The sequence below is a fragment of the Podarcis raffonei genome, chromosome 12, assembly GCF_027172205.1.
Source record: "Podarcis raffonei isolate rPodRaf1 chromosome 12, rPodRaf1.pri, whole genome shotgun sequence".
NCBI lineage: Eukaryota > Metazoa > Chordata > Lepidosauria > Squamata > Lacertidae > Podarcis > Podarcis raffonei.
In genome coordinates, this window is record NC_070613.1 from 35,200,769 (window position 1) to 35,222,789 (window position 22,021).

The 22,021-nt window shown below is 42.2% G+C and overlaps 2 protein-coding genes across 4 annotated transcripts; both read left to right on the forward strand.

Annotated features, from left to right (window-relative positions):
- The first annotated feature begins 1,027 nt into the window (after nt 1-1,027).
- CCDC126 (coiled-coil domain containing 126) lies at nt 1,028-7,877 on the forward strand. 2 transcript variants are annotated; one of them, XM_053359835.1, is made up of 4 exons: nt 1,028-1,324; nt 2,565-2,638; nt 4,090-4,475; nt 6,303-7,877. In XM_053359835.1, exons 3-4 carry the CDS (start codon nt 4,238-4,240, stop codon nt 6,479-6,481), a joined length of 417 nt encoding a protein of 138 aa, XP_053215810.1. In that variant the 5' UTR covers nt 1,028-1,324; nt 2,565-2,638; nt 4,090-4,237; the 3' UTR covers nt 6,482-7,877. The 2 variants fall into 2 exon arrangements, with proteins under 2 accessions (XP_053215810.1, XP_053215812.1); XM_053359837.1 differs by lacking the exon at nt 2,565-2,638.
- Nucleotides 7,878-11,288: 3,411 nt separating this feature from the next.
- FAM221A (family with sequence similarity 221 member A) lies at nt 11,289-21,359 on the forward strand. Of its 2 annotated transcripts, none has more exons than XM_053359833.1 (7): nt 11,289-11,494; nt 12,381-12,554; nt 13,882-14,072; nt 14,675-14,881; nt 16,745-16,858; nt 19,266-19,354; nt 21,028-21,359. In XM_053359833.1, exons 1-7 carry the CDS (start codon nt 11,430-11,432, stop codon nt 21,088-21,090), a joined length of 903 nt encoding a protein of 300 aa, XP_053215808.1. In that variant the 5' UTR covers nt 11,289-11,429; the 3' UTR covers nt 21,091-21,359. The 2 variants fall into 2 exon arrangements, with proteins under 2 accessions (XP_053215808.1, XP_053215809.1); XM_053359834.1 differs by lacking the exon at nt 11,289-11,494 and adding an exon at nt 11,827-11,918.
- The last annotated feature ends 662 nt before the right edge of the window (nt 21,360-22,021 follow it).

Here is a 22,021-nt window from a genome sequence, read left to right on the forward strand (position 1 = left end):
GGATTATATATACTTAAAAAAAAAAAAGGGAATCTTCTCTTTCCCATCCTCCCACACTCTTAAGACTGATACCAATGCAGACTTTATAAGCTTTAACACCAAACCATCACCTTTCTCCTCATTCCCCTTTGCTTAACATCCAGCCTCGTGATGAGTTCTGGACAAAAAAAGCTAGTCTACTATTTTGATTGGCCTAATTACTCCACAAATTATGCATGCATGAGGGAAGTTTGGGTTTGGGTTTCTAAAATAGCAGCTCCCCAATCCCACCCAGGAAACTCCTTTTGTAAGTGAGAAGAGTTTCAAAAGCAGTTTATGTTATATGATAGTGAGTGCTCTTCAGAGAGTGGGGGAAATTCCATTGGGATACGCCTAAAGTAAGGCTGAAATAATATAAATATTTAATTGGGTGTTAATTCAGTGGGACGGAATTGGATTGCAATGTAAAACTGGATTCTGGATAGTTAGAATCCTAAGGTCTTATGTTAGCAAAAGAGGTGGTTGGGTTTATAAGTCAAAAGACTCACAATGAACTTGACGGAATTGGAGAACCAAATACATCGCTCCTGTCTCATATACCAGCTGCAGAGGATAAGATTAACTCTGCCCTCAGTCATAGCACAACCCAGCAGCACATTTATTGGCAACCTATACTATAACAAGATTATCAAGCAGACAGGCATAATAATTGGACAAATAGGCCAAATGACAGGACACAACGTGGGAGTCCTCTAGCTGACAAAAACGGCCAATATAATTACTATTCATGTAATATACTGTTTGTTTAAGTAAATTAGTATTTATCGGTAAGGGTGGGGGGAAGCCTATTAGGCATTTAAAACGAAACTAGGCGTGGGTTGAAAGCTGAAATGCAAACTTTCGGATTGCAACGAGTAAAAACTTCTGATGGTACGTCAGATCAGACATACACGGTCCATCATCACTGATGTTTAGTTTTATATCCGAGACTTTCCCTCCCTCTCCCCCCGCTTCCCCGAAGTAGCCGGAAGTGAAGTCCGCATGCGCCTCGACCGCGCTGGTCTTCCTATGTACAACGCAGTAAGCGGAGGCTGGCGTCCGGCGGGCGGAGCTTAACCGGGGCGTTTGCCGTGCGCGCGGAGAGCTCCGGAAGAGCGTGCGGGGTTGCATGGTAACCCCCATAGAGGATCGGAGAGCGTGATCTGGGTGAGAAGGAGATCGCGGACCGGAAGGGCGGACGCGCTTGCCTATATGGCTTAGGTGGGCTGGAGAGCATAAAATGCTGATGGACATTTGCCCATGGCCCTTGGGCAGCCCTGCGTTTTCAGCCAGCTGTGCTTGCAAGGTAAGATCTGATGTTTGTTTCCTTTGAGGCGACGCGTTCCAGGCAAAACCTCATTCTTCTTTCGCAATGGCAACTTCCCCTCTTTAAAGAGAGGCTGTTGTGTTCCGGCTCTCCTGTCCCGAATCCCTAATTTCTCCTGTGCCTTCAGAAATCCCCTCCCCGCCATTTCTCTCTTTTTTCAGCTTACTGTTTGTAGGCTGCAAAACCGAGCAAGGTTCTTTTTTAGACCGACTTCCTGCCGATGGTAGACTTACACTTAACTGAATCGTTATGTTTCGGTTGGCTATCCCTTTCAGGATTATTTTAATCTGTTACACTCAAAGACTTGGCCAGGTCAATGCCCGAGACTAATAGCACAATCCTGTATATATATTTCTTGGAAGTAAGCCCAATTGAGCTCCGATGTGCTTTCTACTAAGTAGACATACTGTACATGGGATCGCACTATTTCAAGTACAAGATAGGTGTACACTGCCTGGTGTGAAAATACACAAGCTTCTGTGTTACATGGAACTCTTTATTTAGATTTCTTGCAGAGTTTGGAGTACAGTAGTGCTGCATAAATGTTGCTACTTGAACGAAACACTGTTTTTGAGAGAAGCTTGCAGTATGACCTAGGAAGTGGTTGATGTAGCCCATCTGCCTTACTTTTTATATAGATGTATTCATTTGGTATAGATCAGGTAGCTTGGCTGTCTATGGATGGATAGCGAGTATCTAAGTAATCATTCTCTTCCCAGTTCATAGATTATAATGGTTTGGAATTGCTTTCCTCCTTTTCAATGCTATGTTTACTTTGTAGCAAAAATGGTAAATTTGCCTGATGAAGAGCTTTGTGTAACTTTGAACCTTACGTCTCCTACAGAGCCAGGCCCATTAAAAAAATAATAAAGCCTTCTAAACAAAGCTCAAAAGAAATATAAGAGGTATTACGAAATAATTGTTTATTATTAGAAATTGAGGTTTAAGCAGAATGTGGATTATGCTAGGATTCATTTTTTACATGCATAGATATGACCTAGAGGTAACAGCCCAAATACTGATTGGGGTGAGTGGCTTAGTCATTTATTATATTGTAAATGATTAATAATTTCAAATTTGAACTTTAAGTATTTTGTGGTTTTAGGGATTAACTATGAAATTTTATTATTTTATCTTGCATAATAGTTTCTCAATTATATCTAAATTCCTAGTGGTAACAACCTAAATGAACTCTCACTTTTTCTTCTTCTCTTGAAAGATTCTCCATCATCTAAATGGCTGCCAGTTGAGCTATTTGCTTTGATAACTAAAGAAAGCATCAGACTAGCTAATGTAAGTTAACTTATACTGCCTTTAGCATTTTTGACTTGCAGTCTGTTGATCAGTTCTGGGCTACTCCAGTTCAAATGATAGTTTTATTAAAGCAAATAAACTGTAAATTATATTTATCTCCAAAATGCACCTGTTTTGTGATTTTGATAATATGCCATTTTTATTTGTTAGTTTTAATTAAATAATGGATTAATCTGATAAGGCACATTATTAATTAGAACATGTTTAGTTTATAACAACCATGATAAGATTTAAAGCGCAATCCTATACATTTAGAAGGTGTCTCACTTTGTCCAACGTTCTTGCTTTGCAGATTCTAATGTGTTTAGGACTGCAGCTTAAAAGTTACCGTATTTTTCGCTCTATAGGACGCACTTTTTCCCCTTCAAAAATGAAGGGGAAATGTGTGTGCGTCCTATGGAGCGAAGACGCCATAGCCCCGCGACCCTCTTCCGGCTGGAGAGGTGACGCACGGCTATGGAAGGAGCCTCTCCACTGCGCCTTTCCTCTGCTCCCTGACCTGCTCTTTGGGGCTGGTGGTGGGCTTCCCCCCGCCAGCCCCAAAGAGCAGGTTGAAAGGAACCTGAAGCCTGGAGAGCAAGAGGGGTCGGTGCGCACTGACCCCTCTCGCTCTCCAGGCTTCCAAGGTAGCCGCCTGAAGGCGACTGAACGCACCTTAAACGGCACCTTGTTTTAGAGGGGGAAAACAAGAGGGGGAAAATTCTCTCCCTCTCTGTGCAGCGCCTCCTGCTGCTTCGCTGAAGGGGTGCTGGGCAGAGAGGGGGAGATTTTTTTTTTCTTGTTCTCCCCCCTCTAAAACAAGGTGCATCCTATTGTCCAGTGCGTCCTATGGTGCGAAAAATACGGTACCTAGGAATGACGGTGCAATTCTGTGCATGCCTACATAGAAAAGTAAGTCCCACTGTTTTCTGTGGGATGTGCTCTCATGGAGGTACACATAATAGTGGTGGGGAACTTGTGGCCCTTCAGAAGGAACTGAACTAACATTGGCCCCAGCACACATGACCAATAGTCAAGAATGATGGAAGTTTTAGTCCAGCAACATCTGGAAGGCTACAGCTTTCCCATGGCGTGTATAGTGGCACTTACTTCGGAGTAGACATGTACAGGATTGCTCTCTCACTGTTTTCTGATGTGCTCCTAGTGCTTCATATACGTTGTCTTGGTCTTACAAGAAGTGTGTTGTAGGCCATTGTTATTCCCATATTATAGAGCTAAAGTAGTGAAGATACCAGACAAGTTCAAGGTTGAACTGTAGGTTGCATCATGGACTTGCAACATGCTTTAAGGACTGCCCAGTGGCAAATCATAGGCTTTGTTTAATTTACGTGTCTCTGATGAATGGTGAAGTTAAATTTAGAAGTTGGTCATAATAAAGCTCATCTTACGAAGACTTAAGACTGATAATATTTTTTGCAATAATGTTTCAGGAATCAACCATGTCCGTTGGGAAAAGTTTACAAAATGATCTCTCCAGAAGGGTAACTCTGTTGTGAATTTTTTTTTTTTTTAAACTACCATGAAAATACTGTGACTTGAGCCTTGGTTCCTTATGTTGACATTTTGGCCTGCTCAGAAATGTTTTTTGCATTTTCAAGAAAAAATGTGTCCCAGAAATTGAGCTTACTTCTGCTGGTGTTTGGTTTTATCTGGGGCATAATGTTACTGCGCTACACCTTTCAGCATCCAAGGCAACAGAGCAGTGCTGAATTGCGTGAACAAATACTTGACTTAAGTAAAAGGTATGTTAGAGCACTGGCAGAAGAAAACAAGAATATCATGAATGGTGGTAATGGAGTCTCAATGGCAGGATACGGTAAGACATAATAAACTTTCTTTGAGGTCATGTCTCTATTTAACTCTTAATTTTTAAATTATGAAATGCAATACCAAGCATACTTTCAAAAGTTCTTATTTATTTTGTAGAACTATTGTCTAATTATTAACAGGGAAACTGTTATGGAAACGATCATGGCTATGAAATCCCACATTTAGCTGAGGTTAAGAAATGCAACAGGGACGCGGGTGGCGCAACAGGGACGCGGGTGGCGCTGTGGGTAAAAGCCTCAACGCCTAGGGCTTGCCGATCGAAAGGTCGGCGGTTCGAATCCCCGCGGCGGGGTGCGCTCCTGCTGCTCAGTCCCAGCGCCTGCCAACCTAGCAGTTCAAAAGCACCCCCGGGTGCAAGTAGATAAATAGGGACCGCTTACCAGCGGGAAGGTAAACGGCGTTCCGTGTGCTGCGCCAGATGCAGCTTTGTCACGCTGGCCACGTGACCCAGAAGTGTCTACGGACAGCGCTGGCCCCCGGCCTCTTGAGTGAGATGGGCGCACAACCCCAGAGTCTGTCAAGACTGGCCCGTACGGGCAGGGGTACCTTTACCTTTACCTTAAGAAATGCACAGTGTTTTATATCCTTGAGAAAAGTCATTGGTTTATTGAGGGTATTAGGATACACATAATATTCATTTGTATATGAATTATATATCCATATTTTGGAGTCCTAGAAAATGGCCACACCTGGAAAGGTTTAACAGAAGTAGTAAAGGTATCAAATTGGGGGGAAAACACTAGAATTGGCTAGGTATATAATTTTGAAAACTGTACACTGTAAAATACGGTGGTACCTTGGTTCTCGAACTTAATCTGTTCTTCCTGCACTCAAGCGGAAGCTGTGGAAGTTGCGTCAGATGTTCAGCTTCCAAAAAACGTTTGCAAATTGGAACACTTACTTCCGGGTTCATGGCGTTCGGGAGCCAATTTGTTTGGGAGCCAAGCTGTTCGGGACAAAGGTACTACTGTATCAGAATTAGAGAGCAGCTGGTAGAATTCAATGCATATGTTAAAACACAGTCATTCTTTTTATATGCTATGCACAATATTTCCTAGAACTCACTACCAGTGGTGTGGATAAACAACAAGAAGAAAAAAACCCAAAGAGAGATGGCTAGTTCTGTGCCAGTTGGACTGAATGAAATGAGAAAGAATAAGAAATCCATTCTCTGTGTGACTGTTTCTGAAGAAAAAACCTAGATGAAGCAAATAAATAAATAATCAATATAACCAGATATGTTATTCAATGCCTAAATGCACTAATTGGAAAGGGGTGGGTCTAGGACCAATAAAACAAAAATTTGGTTGTGGGGGGACTTGCATCTCCCTTTGTAATTCCTGTTCTTCAGCTATCTTGGCACAGTAAATCACTGAGTCTCTTGGGCTTGCCAATCAGAAGGTCGGTGGTTTGAATCCCCGTGACGGAGTGAGTTCCCGTTGCTCTGTCCCAGATCCTGCCAACCTAGCAGTTCGAAAGCAGCCTGTGCAAGTAGATAAATAGGTACTGCTGTGGTGGGAAGGTAGACAGCCTTTCTGTGCGCTGTGGTTTCTGTCACAGTGTCCTGTTGCACCAGAAGTGGTTTAGTCATGCTGGCCACCTGACCCAGAAAGCTGTCTGTGGACAAACACTGGCTCCCTCGGCCTGAAAGCGAGATGAGCACCGCAACCCCATAGCCGCCTTTCACTGGATTTAACTGTCCAGGGGTCCTTTACCTTTAGTATGAGCACCTATGCTTCTTTTACTATAAATAGTTCCACTGTGGAGTGCAAAATAGACAGGATTCCTTTCTGTGTTTCTGCTTTTTCTCTAGCTGATCTAAAACGAACGATCGCAGTTCTTCTAGATGACATCTTGCAACGCTTGGTCAAACTGGAAAACAAGGTTGATTACATGGTTGTAAATGGCTCAGCAACAAATACTACAAATGGGAACTTGATGCCAGCAACTACAAGCAAACGGGTAAACAAAGTGATTCTGACTCGTGTCTAGTTCTGTTACAATAGGGAAAAAAACACAAACCAGTGGTTGGCATGGAGGTCTGCATCCTGTTGCAACAGGAAATGCTGAATACAGTTCTAACTTCTTTTATATCAAGCTCTAAAACCTTTTAAAGATAGCTCTTTCATAAAGCAACACTGTACAACATCTTATTTAAAAGAGATGCTGGAAACATAGCTAGTGTAGTAAGGAAAGTAGATAATGTGTACATCCATATGTGAGGTTCTATGATAATCATGGAGATTATGATCATGAAAAAGAGGTAGATTTAATATCTAAATATCTATTTAAATATAAATCTAACATATCTTTGGAAATTTTAGCTTAATCTTGTGACCTGGTTTACTAATGCATAGCAATGAAGGATAATATGAGCCTTTAATATGAGTGCTGGAAATTTATGTATGTGTCAAGTATATTTTAACATCACCTTTGGCTGATTGATTTCTACAATGGATATCATGTTGTGGATAACATCCTAAAATGGTGATCCAAAGAATGTCTTTTATTTGCACTATCTGTGAAATAGCTAGAGAGAATGTATTAAAAATACTATCGTTTGTAAAAGCTTAAAAGGGCGACCTGCCCAAGTGCACACACACTTGCTACAGAATTAGGACGCTTAGATGATCAAAGAGAATCTGTGATGGTACATAGCTGTTAACAATAAATAAATGTATGTATTTAGCAACTGAAGATAAAAACCTTAAGTGATAGAAGCCACACTTACCAGGTATTGAACACTGCTAGCTTTTCGTCCATTGTTTTTTTGGTGAATATTTGAGTATCCTACAGCCTATGATGAATGTAACACTAGCTCTTAAGTTACTCTTTTTAAAGAAAACCAAGAGTGACAAGCTGAATTTAGATGAAGGGAAGCAAGACACCTTGATACTTACTGAAAAGATGAGCTAGAGGGGTACAGTCTCTCAGACACTGCTGCTTTGCAATGGCCTTTTGAATGAGTGTTGGTTGTGAAACAGTAGTAAATCCTGGTGGATTTGAACCCGAGCTCTTCCATGGTGGACTTTAAATTGAGTGGGAGCAAAGGTGAACATTGCCTTATATCCACGTTAGCCTTATAGCAGAGAATTTGCAGCAAGGGTACACTATGTTACACAGTGTGCTTTTTGTATCCTAAATTATAAAAATGAAGTGCCAGTCTTGAGTTTTTGCATCTATATGGAATGATCTCTAAAGGGTTTGTTTTGGTATTTTATGCTTAAAATATGCTGTGTAGGTTTTTTGGTTTTTTTAAAAGAACTTTTATTTAAAGGGAGAACAAGATTTGCGGTGCTAGATTATATACCGTCCTGAATTATTATCCCTGCAGATGATTATAGAATCTGGATAGAATAAAATAAATAAAGTGAAATATATGGTCAAAGGTTTTGAGTGTCCAATAAGTTCTTATCCTCAGTAGGAGTGTATTCATGATTTTGCATAAAATGAAAATCTGTGGTTGCTTTCTACATGTTTTAAACGGCTTACCTTTTAACTGTTGCGAAGTCACATATCACAGGCTAGACTTGGTAAATAAAAACACTAATGGTATATTCTATTCTACTCAGAAGTAAACCTAGGATTAATCCTTGCTAAACTCAGCGAGGCTAGCTTTGGAGTACAGTGGTACCTCGGGTTACATACGCTTCAGGTTACATACCCTTCAGGTTACAGAGCCTGCTAACCCAGAAATAGTGCTTCAAGTTAAGAACTTTGCTTCAGGATGACAACAGAAATTGTACTCTGGTGGCGCGGTGGCAGCAGGAGGCCCCATAGGCTAAAGTGGTGCTTCAGGTTGAGAACAGTTTCAGGTTAAGAACGGACCTCCGAAATGAATTAAGTACTTAACCCAAGGTACCACTGTATACATTTCACAGGATTATATCATAAGGCTACATTCCTGAGCACATACATTTCTAAGCCTCCTGAAACTTTTTTTGGTCAGTAAATTTTATTGGGGCTTGATTCAAAGTACATTTTCACAAGCTACGGGACAGTCTATCCCTTAACATGAGGATAAGGGAACATACAAGAGGCCAGCATAGTATGAATCCTTGGGTTACATTATGTAATGAGTCTACCCGTTTATCTACCGCCTTTGAAAGTTTGATGCAGAATTTCTCTTTGTTGTGTGACATTCTCCACTAGTCATATACAGGAGCAGACCTGACGGATCAGGGCCAAATGCCCATCTAGTCTAGAATTCTTTTCTCATAGTGCTCAGCCAAATGCCTATGGAAAGTCTGTAAGGAGGTTTTGAGTGCCATTGTACTCTTTCCCACTAGTGATTCCGAAAGTATGATGTACAACATTGGATGTAGATCATAGCCATCATAGCTAGTAGCCATTTGAAGCTTTATTCTTCATGAATTTGTCTAATTCTCTTTTAAAGTCAGCCAAGTGAGTGGCTGTTACCACATATTGTGGGGTGAATTCTGTAGTTTATGCATGGGATGAAGAAGCACTTTATTTCATCTGTCCTAAATCTTGCAGCATTCAGCTACATTGAATAATAATAATTAATAATTAATACTGGGCTGCTCCCAACAGAATATTAATAATAGAAAGTGACAACATCAAACATAAAAATTTCCCTAAACAGGGCTGCCTTCAGATGTCTTCTAAAAGTCAGATAGTTGTTTATTTCCTTGACATCTGACAGGAGGGCGTTCCACAGAGCGGGCACCACCACCAAGAAGGCCCTCTGCCTGGTTCCCTGTAACTTCGCTTCTCGCAGGGAGGGAACCGCCAGAAGGCCCTCGGAGCTGCACCTCAGTGTCCGGGCAGAACGATGGGGGTGGAGATGCCCCTTCAGGTATACTGGGCTGAGGCCTATTATGAGAGAGGGGCTGAACTGGAAGTTAAGAGAACTGTGTGCAAAATACAGCACTTTTTAAAAAAAGTTTTTCACATAGCAACTCTCACACTTGAGGAGGCGAGCTCCTTTTTAGTTTAAAAGCAGCTTGGCTTTTCTCCTGGATATGTTACAGAGAAACCTAAACTAATGTTTTGGTTCCATGTTCTTTCTCTAGCTTAATTTTGTTTTTTTGGGGGGGAGGCAATATTATTTGTGTATTAATGAATTGTATGGAGAGCTTAATATAAAAGGTGAAATATCAAAATAATCAAGAGCCACGTCTTCTGCTGTTAGTCTCAACAAATGTAAATAATGAGACATTACTAAATGTTTATAGCGGGACATCGTCACCAGCTCTGCTCCTAGACCTGATCTGGAGTGAAGAATGCTTTCAGGGAGGGCAAGGACAGCCTGAACCAGCACTGCCAGTGGCCAGGCAGGAGGGGAACTCCACCCCGGTCCCCTGTGATAATTTTCCTTGCAATCAAGCCAGAGGACACTTTAGTCAAAAATCCCTCACAAAATGGCTACAAGGTTTTTTAGGCTGCAGGGCTTTCTTTCTTTCTTTCTTTCTTTCTTTCTTTCTTTCTTTCTTTCTTTCTCTCTCTCTCTCTCTCTCTCTCTCTCTCTCTCTCTTTCTTTCCAGTGCATAAGGGTGGTAGCAGCTACCTGGAGACACAAGAGGTTGCAAGGCTGAGGGTGTTGCCAATAGATCCCTGGGGTCCAAAAACCATGAGTGAGGGCAGCGAGCTGAGTTCAGATTCCGTTCCTCAGGTCCAAGTGTTTTGCTGTTACCTTGAGAGTTTAAAATTCCAAGTCTGCAGCACAACTGAAGTGGTGTGTGTGTTATGTACTAAAGTTCTCACTCTGGGCCAGCAGGGGGATACTGTAGATAGTTCAGGTCCACATATGCAAATAAGGGATCGCAAGTGACATTCAGTGATTGGATAGTTACAGAAAATGGTTACTGTTGCGTTCTAGTGGAGCTCTATATAAGCAGGCTGACTGAGCCCTTCAGTTCAGTTCAGTTCAGTTCTGGCCTGTGAATAAACAAGAGCTGTTTGAAGAATCACTGTGTCTTCTGATATGTTCACCCACAACTTAACAGTGTGAGCCATCTTTTAAAATGGATTAAAACACTCTCTGTGTGTATTGATGTAAAAATTGGGGTTTGGCTTTTGCTGCCCCAACTCCCCATGGGATTCCATGGGTCCCCTAAGTCCATGATCGGTCAGAGAAGAATGGATGGAGGCAGGATCCAGCGGAAAGCAAGGCAGATACTTGGTTTTCTGTTGCAACAGAGTTCCCTTCCCCTCCTTCCATGGAGGGAGAGACCCTGAACAAAAGTGTGCAGGAACCTTTTGACATTGCCCAACCCACTTAGCCAAAGAACACCCCAAAATCATCACACATACCTCATAGGAGGTGGGTCTACAGCAGAAATCCGGTCTGCCAGGATACCTAAGAATGGTTCCTGATTGCATTGCCTGGGCAATCCTTTTGTGATCACTATTACTTTACTTGACCTGAATCCAGGTCACAGGCTCGCCCTATTCATACACAAAGACGCTCTTAAAACAGGATTTGTCAGGATTTGTAAGCGGGGGGGGGGGGGGGAGAAAACGGGAAGGCTTTCCCCATTTGCCTCCCTTAACCGCAGAGGAATACAGTATTTGAGGTCAAAATGGCTTCAGGATTGCTCTCAAGACACATGGTTTATATATTCAGATACGTGTGCATTTATGAATATTTATATTTGGGGCCTTAGGATTGCATATAATAGTATTAAACTGGGTTAAGTTCGAACTATCGAGGGGGAGTTAGCGAGGCGTGAGTTCTCACCCCGCCAGCAAAAAGCGAAAGCCGGCGTTGAAAGGCGCGCTTAGAACCGTCGCTTAGAGACCCAACAAACAGCGAGGATTGGCGAAGCAGCCGCCTCTCCCGGTGGCGGGGAAGGGAAAGGGAAGGGCCGCCTCTTTGTCTCCCGCGAGGCCCTTCAGTCCTCGCCGCCGCGTGTCTCCCTCTTTCGGTAGGGAAATCCGGCCGCGGGGACGGCTCACCCCGGCGCCGGCCCCGGCCATGGAGCGGCTGACTTTGCAACCGGGGGCCGCCGCGGCCATAGACGAATACCTGGAATACAAGAGGTGAGCGGGACCGAGGGGGGGGGCGAAAGGCCGCCGGGGGGGGGGAGGAGGGGATCGCTTGCGGCGATCGCCACTGCGTAGATAGCGGGCCGAGGGGACGGGACGCTCCGCTCAGGTCTTCTCCACTTTTTGCTGGGGCTCGAAGTCTTTTCGCTCGGAAAACCCAAAACTCACGAGGGGCCCTCTGAGCATGTGCAAAGGGCACGTCCTTCACCCCGAGCAACCTAAAGGACCGTCTTTCCGCACAGATCCTGGCAACCTGCCTACTAAGCGTGATACTCCGGAGCGATGCGCCGGCTAACATGGTTTTATTGTTTTATCTCTTTGTAAGACGCTTTGAGGTTTTTTCTTTCCCCCCACAATCAATCAGCGAGCAAAACACGTAAGAGAGCTGTCCGTGGGGCACCAGTCTTGCTTTAACAAGGTGGGTGTCTTTAACAGGGCTAGCCTCTGATTGTTAAGAATTTGAAAGAATATTTAATCCATCCGAATCTAATTGTGGTGAGTTGAAATCGATTATAGGTCTTAGTTTAAGGTGTGAGTGACTAGGTCCTAGGATATGAAGTCGTATGGTATACATGTTTAAACTTTATGATTTATAGACTTTTTAAAGAATGAAGCCCTCAACCGCTTCCTCCAGTTAGAGACAGTTAAATGGGAATGTTCTATGAAATATGCTGAGGATCGTAGCACTGTTTCGATGTTGGGACATAGATATAAGCAGAAATAGAACACCCGGCAAACATTTTCTAGTCTAGGCTTTCCAAAATTGTCTCTTCACTTTCTCCTGTCTCTCAAGCCACAGCCATTTCAACAGTCTTCATTTTTGTATGTGTGTTATCAGAACATTGATGTTTGTAATTAAACATGCAATGCTTCTTCGTAGAATTGTAGGCGAAGATGATGGAGGGAAACTTTTTACTCCGGAAGAATATGAAAAGTACAAGAAAAAAATGTTACCTATACGGTTACAAAACAGGCTGTTTGTGAGCTGGAGATCACCAACTGGCATGGACTGCAAACTTGTGGGCCCCGAAACCCCATGTTTTTGTACACACAGGTGAGGCATTCTGTGCCCTACATAGACATTTCCTGTTCAACGGAGGTATTTTTTTGTTGTGCAGTTAGCTTGAGAACTTGTGGCTTTCAAAGCTTTAGGAAGCATTTATTTTTATTTATTAAATTACTGTACCGCCTTTCATCCAAGGATCACAGGGCGGTTTAGAATATTTATTAGATCAGGAAAATTGTTTCATAATATTCCATATAAATTATAAATGCATCAAAAATGGAAAAGAGCACCTTCAGGTTATGTTTCAAGTACCTTGGGATGACATTCAAAGGTGTATTCCAAATAATTTGAATGGTCTACAAATTTAAGTGTCTAAATATTTTACTGGGATTCCCCCTCTGCCATGGTCCACATAATGCTAAGCTACAGTTTATAGACAATTGCTTACTAAATGATGGTTTAACACGAACGTCCAGCCCAGCACCTTAACCATGGTTTATTAACCACAAATAAACCATGCTTGTAAGCCACAGTTTGTTATTGGTTTATAAACCTTGGTTAGCATTACTGATGGCTTTAACATTACAATGCGCCTTCATTTTCCCCCTGGCAAATGTAAAATTCAGACTTATTTCAGTCACGGCTTTGAAGAAGCAGCAATAATTTTTCTCGGTAAGACTAGCACACAGTAAAAGACTGACTCACCACCATAGAAATTCTCTATGTGCCAGAAGATTCGAGAGAGAGGCTGGGTTGGTGGCAACCTCAATCAAGCGGTTTAATTAACCTGGTCCCATTCATAAAAGATTGGGACATGATTGCTTAGAATAATATTTTTTAAATAGCTCAACTGTTGTCTGGGGACAGCCATTCCAGCAGTGGGACAGCAGAGAAGCAGGGCTCACTCCATCAGTTCTGCTGCGACAGGCCACCTCCATCAGGCCTCCCCATCCCTTCAACCATCATCTGGGAGCTGCTATCAGGCTGCCTCAGTGGGAGAGACAGGAAGCCGGGCTCATCGCATCTGCTTTGCTAGAGGTCCTGCTCCACCTCCTGCCTCTGAACTGTGCCAGCTGCTCAATTTAGGAACAGCCATCTAGAAATAGATGCCTGAGTTTTATTTCCTTTTTTCCTCCTTGTCCTTTCCCCCTTGTGCATTGTATTTAAAATAAATAAATAAATAAATAAATAAATAAATAATAATAATAATAATAATAATAAAGAATTTAAGTAGGGCATGTCTTGTTTTGATTTCATGTATGCTGCTCTGGGTCTGCCTTTTTGCCTGAAGAGTAGGGTACAAATTCTCTAAATAAATGATAAATAAATAAAGCAAATGATCGCTGAATAGTATGTTTACATTTCCCTTCCCCAGGTATAAACAACACAAAACAGACTTTGAAGAGATCCCAAAGGAACGTCCTATTTCTTTACCCTGTAGGGTGGGCCATTGCCCATGCAAATCTTATAACTTCATTCCTCTCAATGGGACTCAGCCCATCCGCTGTAGATGTAAGCACTTTGCTGATCAGCACAGTGCAGCACCTGGGTTTCCATGCAACACATGTAAGTGAGTTTTGGATAAATAAGCATGTCATATGTAAGTGTAGCAGCTTTTCATTACACAGATATGTCCTTTGAGGCATTGTGTGATACTATAACCATGCATATTTGTAGGTGTGGAGAGTACTAATGAAAATGTGCTGGGTTCTGTAACTAGAAAACTCATATTCAGCATCCAAGCTCAACATTGTATTTCACATTCCAAATCTGGTTAATTTGCATATTATTAAACCATTTCCTGATTTATGCTACTTCCGTATTTGGAAGCCTGAACATGGGCTTTTTGAAGGATACTTTTTCTACCACTGGCAGCTTTCTGTATAAGTAGAGTCTATCTGCACATTATTGTTTAAATATGTTTCATTGTACTGGTTGAATAAATAGTATTTATGATCTCAAAATATTGTAGGCCTTAGATTTACGCCATGTCTGCCCTGGACATACAATAATACACTTACGCATCCTATTAAGCTGTTTCCAGCTGTAGCAATTGTTTGTGTAGTTGGTGCTACAGAGAGGAAATACTCAAACAAAACTGCCACTGAGTGAAAGGGAGTCAAATATTTTGGTCTATCTGATGCTGTCTTAAAAATGTTTTGAATTAGGTTCCAAATGTTCAGGGTTTCACAGTTGCTTTACTTGTGGATGTGGGCAGCCAACATATGCTCATGAAACAGTAGTGGAAACAAAAGAGGAACGTTTAACCCAAGGAAAACCAGTGGGGCAAGATGTCCCATATGCTGCCATGGGAGGACTAACTGGCTTTAGTTCACTAGCAGAAGGATACATGAGACTTGATGACAGTGGGATAGGTAAGAATTGGGGGACTTGAAATAAAAAATTGAATTTACATCTATCTGTTTTTTGTTTTATTGATAGTTCCAAAGTGTATCAGATAATTTAACCAGATTGCGACATCTGTGTAGTTTTAAATTATAAATATAGGTGCAGAGGTACCAATCCGGTAGTCTGGTGCCCCACAGAATGAATGGTATGTTTTTCCTAGCAATGTGCAGTTGGAAAGACTAGGTCAGCACCATGGGATTTGACCTGTGGTACCCCTCAAGCCTTGACCTTACCCCCATGCAGTTTAACATTCATATGAAGCCACTGGAAGAGATAATCTGGCACTTTGAAGTTGGGTGTGGCCAAACTGATGATCCCCAAATCTATGGGTGGTATTCAACTAAATTTTACTCATTGTGAACCTCTTGACATTGATAGGCTTAATTTAGTTGTCTTAATTCATTTTAAATATTTGAGTAAAACTTGGTTGACTACCACTCTATATTTCTTGGCATGTTAACCCTATATCAGTTTGGAAGCTGGGGACAAATGATAAAGTAAAACAATAAATAACCTGAAACTGATTCCAAAGAAAACAAGTTCTCATGGGGGACTTGCTGTGTCTTTTTTGGGTAAAGTACTATTCACCCTATCGAAACAGGTACAGATCCATGGATTCTTCCTAGAGCCTACTTTGTCCTGGAAAATCAGATAATGGCACTGGTGAAGAGTGCATTTTTATCATGGGTAGGCAAACTAAGGCCCGGGGGCCGGATCCGGCCCATTCGCCTTCTAAATCCGGTCCGCGGACGGTCCAGGAATCAGCATGTTTTTACATGAGTAGAATGTGTCCTTTTATTTAAAATGCATCTCTGGGTTATTTTTAGGGCCTGCCTGGTGTTTTTACATGAGTAGAATGTGTGCTTTTATTTAAAATGTATCTCTGGGTTATTTGTGGGGCATAGGAATTTGTTCATTTTTTCCCTTCAAAATATAGTGCGGCCCACCACAAGGTCTGAGGGACAGTGAACCAGCCCCCTCCTGAAAAAGTTTGCTGACCCCTGATTTTATCATTTGTATCTGTTGCAAGGGCTCTGACGCAGAGGGGGTCTTGTCATTCTTATCCACATTTTTGTAGCCTTGAGGATTGACTGTAGTACAGGGAGCTGTATCTGAAGATGACTTAGAAACTATAGCAGCAGGATGTTGCCCCCTTCTTCTAAATAAATACAAAGTTAGGAATCCTGGCCCATTTTGTAGCAACTATCATGACTGCCCATGCTCTTCCAGGCCTAATGTGATTGGTGCTTTCTTTTAAAACGCTGCACAGCCTGTGACCAAAATAGCAGAGCTCCTCCCTGCACAATTTATACCCCCCCCCCATTTCAAATGACCCCAGGGAGGAATTGCACATGAAACAATATAATAATTAAATGCTGAATACCACCACCAACAAAATAGGAAACATCAGCTGCAAATTAACAGAACATAGGCAGACAGCAAGTGATAAAATCTGAGCCATGGGCATATTACACTTAGCTCCTTCCAAAGCCAAAGTAATAAATCTGGCACACACCCGTTTTCGTTATGCTTTTATCTATATTTTCAAACATTTGTTTTAATTTAATAACAAGTATAATTCTAAAATGCTGAGTGTTTTTTAATGAGACCAATAACTGGTCTTCAATTCAGGGTGCCATTTTCTATCTCCGTGGTAGATCACCACATTTCTTTTTCAAGACAGAGTTGGCTAGCTTTGTTGGACTTGCTTCTTGTTCGTCTTACTGAATCAGCAACATTTTTAATTTGTTTTTCATCGGTGGCTGCAATTCTTCATGTTTCTGGTTAATTTGGATTTATTCTCCCTAAACTGCTGGTTTCATTTTAAGGAGCACCTTCCATTGAGTTCCTAGAATCTCCTGTAACCAACATGGATCACCCCTTCCTAAGAGCATTGCAGGGACCTTCTAGTTCCACGCAAGGACGTCCCCAGTTAACAGATGGTAAAGGAATTACTTTTCTTTCTTTAAGTAGTCAATGTGTTACCTGATTAAATACACTGTGAGCAGCTGAATAAATGCTGCCTTTCCAGATACGTGACCTAGCATCAGCGATGGTGTAATGGTTGCAGCCTTTAGGGGATTTAAGTTTAGCACACATTTAAAATGTGTTTGCTCTTGGGACGGTTCAGCAATTAGGAGGTTGGGGTGCCTAGTTAAGGAAAGGTACTCTATACAAGGTTGGCCCACCTATGAGGCTCAGTGAGGCAATCACCTGGGAGTGGGTCCATGTGGCAGATCTGAGCCTCTGAGGAATGCATTGCTAGCTGCCTCCTGCGCTTGTCACCTGATTTCTCTGTCACCCCACCAGGGGCGTAGCTAGCTGCTCCGGCACCCAGAGTGGTGGGGGCAGGGCGAGCCGTCCATGGGGGCGCCGCAGTGATCTGCGCTCCGCCCAGGGTGGGGGGCGCCGCAACAATCCGCCCAGAGGGGTGCCGCGGCAAGCTGCCCTCGGAGTACGCCTGGCGGATGCAAGCCCCACGCTGCCGTTTTGGGCGGTGCGGGGTCCCTGAGCCCCACCACTGCTTGTTCTTCTCCAGCCTCCATCACAGTGGTATCTCGGGTTAAGCCAGTGTGGTGTAGTCGTTAGGAGCGGTAGACTCGTAATCTGGGGAACCGGGTTCGCGTCTCCATTCCTCCTCCACATGCAGCTGCTGGGTGACCTTGGGCCAGTCACACTTCTCTGAAGTCTCTCAGCCCCACTCACCTCACAGAGTGTTTGTTGTGGGGGAGGAAGGGAAAAGGAGAACCTTAGCCGCTTTGAGACTCCTTTGGGTAGTGATAAAGCTGGATATCAAATCCAAACTCTTCTTCTTAAGAACTTAATTTGTTCTGGAGGTCCGTTCTTAACCTGAAGCTATTCTTAACCTGAGGTACCACTTTAGCTAATGGGGCCTCCTGCTGCCACTGCGCCGCCGGAGCACGATTTCTGTTCTCATCCTGAAGCAAAGTTCTTAACCCAAGGTACTATTTCTGGGTTAGCGGAGTCTGTAACCTGAAGCGTCTGTAACCTGAGGTACCACTGTATTCTCCCCTGCCACCTTCAGCATGCCAAGGTTTCCCAGGGCTGCCTCCGGTTGCCTCAGGCGGAAGAGATTATGGGGAGGGCGGTGGCAGTGGAAGGGGCGGCACCATTTTCTGTTTTGCCTCAAGTGGTAGAACATTCTGGGCCAACCCAAACTGCATTAGTCATTTTGTGCAAATTCAACAGAAAAAGAAAACTCAAGTCACTCTAGGCAGAGCGTAATGAAGACTTGGTAGGGTACTCTGGCAGAGAGCAAGGGGGTGTATGTGATCTTCTGAGTACTGGGAAGTACATAATACAGTTCCTGTGTTCTGACAACTAGAATAAGCTTCCTTCCAGGATTCCCTGTACAGTTGGAGTCCAGGGAGTTGATGGAAGAGGAGAGGGAGATGACAGAGGGTCTGAGAGAAACTACTATGTCCAGTAGGGATGCGGGTGGTGCTGTAGTCTAAACCACTGAGCCTCTTGGGCTTGCTGATCAGAAGGTCAGCGGTTTGAATCTGCTCAATGGGGTGAGCTGCCATTACTCTGTCCCAACTCCTGCCAACCTAGCAGTTCAAAAGCACACCAGTGCAAGTAGATAAATAGGTATCGCTGCAGCGGGAAGGTAAACGGTGTTTCCGTGTGCTCTGGCTTCCGTCACAGTGTCCTGTTGTGCCAGAAGTGGTTTAGTCATGGTGGCCACATGACCCAGATAGCTGTCTGTGGACAAACGCCGGCTCCCTCGGCCTGAAAGAGAGATGAGCACCGCAACCCCATAGCTGCCTTTGACTGAACTTAACCGTCCAGGGGGTCCTTTACCTTTACCTTTTTTACCTTACCATGTCTGGTGTTAAACTTGGGATACATTTTCTCATGGATGCTGTTCCTATAAATAGGCGTTTGAGGTGGGCTGATGCATTTGCTAGTATGTTTTGGTTTGATGTACTAAGGATTGAACAATGAGGGCAAGTCAAAAGCAGGAGTGAACCTTATTTACACATATTCTCTTGTCAAACAAGCTGATTCAAGATGGTAGTTATCTTTTCAATTTCACGTGCTGGCAAGTGTGATTACAGGAGAGATTAGAGGTGCTAAGCATGTTTATTTGGTTGTAAGTTCAATTGATTTCAGTGAGCCTGGCTTTCCAGTAAGTATGCTTACGAAATTCTAATGAAATGAATTTTTAATACATTCTGATCTGAGAAGCTCTGGAACAAGAGATGATATCCACTTGAGCCATACTCAACAGAGAAGACCCCTTGATCTACTTGAGTATGACTAACATTTGATATTGCCCAGATACAATTCTAGAATTTATCTAATTAAAAGTATGTTGCTTTTAAGGAGGTGCAAGTACAGCAATGCAAGTTGCCTCTTTAAGAAAACCTGACGAAGATGACATGGCTTATTTTGAAAGACAGTATCAGGAACGGGTAAGCCATTGCATACGTAGTTTAAAGCAAAAGCATTTCTTTAAAGCTGAAGATAATTAACTTTTGCTGAATGTGAGACATTTTTAATTTCTATATAACTTTGTTAAAATACTTTAGGGCATTATATTGGTATCTCAGAATCAAATGTGGTTGTAGAGAAGGAAATATCAGGTTTCTCATAATTTATTAAGTGATAGAAATTTAAGTAGATAAACACCGCAAACTGGTCAAATGGATTTACCGAGAGCAATGATTTCCTGTGGTAAGTTTGCTTAGTATTGGCTTGCGGTGACGCAGAGGTGGGCTTTTTCCCTGGTGGCTCTGGTATTGTGGCATAATTTCCCTGCCGAAATATGAGAGGCCTTCTCTGTCTTGGCCTTCCACCAGCTTTTGAAGACATACCTGCTTACCCAAGCATTCACTTGATCTCTTGGCCAGAGCCTGTTGTTTTTGTGGGATGTAAACACAGGAGCAGTCAATGACAACATTCCTAGAGTGTACATGTTAGAACATGGGGAGGGATGTCTGTCTAGCAAGCAGGTAAACTTCCTGGGGACGGACTTCCTCTGCATGTGACCAGAGGTGGGTGTGGCCTCACCTGTGCAGGTAATGACAAAAGCACAGGGCAGGCAGTCACTCTCTCTCTCTCTCTCTGCCATCTTCCTTCCATGAGGAAACATCTAAGGATGCTCTCTTGGCTCAAGTATAAACTCTTTTATACTTTTATGAAGACTGTGTCGTGTCTTGTATTTTAAGAGGGAACAAAAGGGGAAATTACCAGAGTAATTATTATAGAGGTTCTAGCGAACCTGTGCAAACGTTACCGTTGCGAACTTAAAGGGGAATGTCTATAAACTCTGCTGATATTTTGGGAACTTGTTAGCACAAGTTGGATTAGGATATAGTCTCACAATATATCCTCTCCTGCACCCCTGAACATTCCCACAGTTTTAATTGCTGTGCTGTTTTAAGGGAATTGTTTTATTGTATATTTTAATTATGGTGTCTTTTTTAAAATAGCCTGTATTTCTAACAATGTTGTGCAGTTACGTTTTCATGTTTTGTAAACCATCTGGGCATTAAGCAGCAAATGAATAAATTAATAATAGCAATAATGATTATTTTTTCCTTGTGCTCCCACCATCTCCTATTGCAGTCTCAACATTACAGTGGACCCGTGGGTTACATTACCTTAGGGTAATGTAACTTTTGGGTTTTGCCACACACACAGGCGCAGAAGCACTCTACTGCGCCGCGTGCGTGCGCAGAAATGGCGCCTCTAGATGCGGACTTTTTGGGGTACATACGGACCCCCAGAACAAATTAAGTTCGTATCTGGTGGGTCTACTGAACTCCGATCTTGGTTTTGCTTTGTAGTGGCCAACCACTTCAACTGTGAAAAGAAGTGGTGAAAAGAAGGAAGAAACCAGGAAGTATATAGCACACCAGAGTGGCTCACAGTGAGAAATGGCATTAATGCTAGTAGGGTAGAAAAGTGGCTGGATTTAGGTTGGCTGCAGCTAAGTACAGGCAATGTGAAATTTGGCAGGAAAATGAGCGTAGCTCACTCCTTGAAGCTGCTTTGTTTTATAATTGGCTAGGTCTTTAAGTCAAAAGAGGTTATTTTATAAGTGAATGTATTTTAATGTTTTCTTTTTTCTTTTTCATCACAGTTGAAGCAAGAAAAGGCTGCTGCAAAACAGAAAGGAAAGCGTCCAGTGACAAAAAATTCATGATAACCAATAAAACAAAAGAATACATTTTTTATTCATTGTGATTTATTAGTGTTTAGATACGTTTTCTTTAATGAATTCAGTATGTGAAGATTTTTCTATAAGATAATATGTGGTAGTACATCTATTTCTTTCTAGACATGGAAGCAAAAATAATGTCATCCAGCTAGATAGAATATGCCAAGGACAATGGTTTTCTCACTCACATGTTAAGCATCAGCAAAACATGTTTGAATACAGAGATCAAATAATAAAATTATATCCCTGTTCTTTTAGCTGTTTGGAGCTTCTTTTCTTCTACATAAATTTACACCAGTCAAAGGGTGATTTGTTTTATTTCCTTTAAAGTTTTAAAATGTTATCATTATCTATTTCTAATAAAAATATCAAGCTACCAGTGATAAAAACTCTGGATTTGAAAGGACAGCATGGGGCGAAAATACTCATAAAATTAGACTGTTAAGGTTATGATTTTCATCCTATGAAAGGAATTAACATTAACAATACAGTGAACAATAAGCAATCCGTTTGTATACTTTATTGAGCAAAACAGGATGAGATAATACTAAGAAGTGAGCTTGTTTGATAGCCACCTGCTGATACCTACAGGTTTATGACCAGTAATTAGAGGCTGAAGAAAACTAATTAGGTTTAACATAAAGCTATACAGCAGAAATGTTGACATACCAGATATGTGGAGCCGAATTGTACACGTTTAATTTACTTGAAACAAGTCCTACTTGGTTCAATTAAACTTATACCTAACAGTACAATCCTTAACTACGTCTACTCAGAAGCATTCTTATTGGTGTTAGTATTAGTTCAATTTGAATTCCCATTGGATTCAAGGTAAATGGAATTAGGCTTGCAGCCCAATTTCTTTTAGAACAACAGCCTGACAGTGTGATCCTAAACTGTTTATTTCAGAAGTAAA

Excerpts from the sequence above, each read along its gene's own strand:
- CCDC126 (XM_053359835.1), top strand. The coding sequence starts at position 4,238 with ATGTTTTTTGCATTTTCAAGAAAAAATGTGTCCCAGAAATTGAGCTTA. Across the intron at positions 4,476-6,302 it reads AGTCTCAATGGCAGGATACG|CTGATCTAAAACGAACGATC; the intron begins GTAAGACATAAT and ends CTTTTTCTCTAG.
- FAM221A (XM_053359833.1), top strand. The coding sequence starts at position 11,430 with ATGGAGCGGCTGACTTTGCAACCGGGGGCCGCCGCGGCCATAGACGAA. Across the intron at positions 11,495-12,380 it reads GAATACCTGGAATACAAGAG|AATTGTAGGCGAAGATGATG; the intron begins GTGAGCGGGACC and ends GCTTCTTCGTAG. Across the intron at positions 12,555-13,881 it reads CCATGTTTTTGTACACACAG|GTATAAACAACACAAAACAG; the intron begins GTGAGGCATTCT and ends TCCCTTCCCCAG.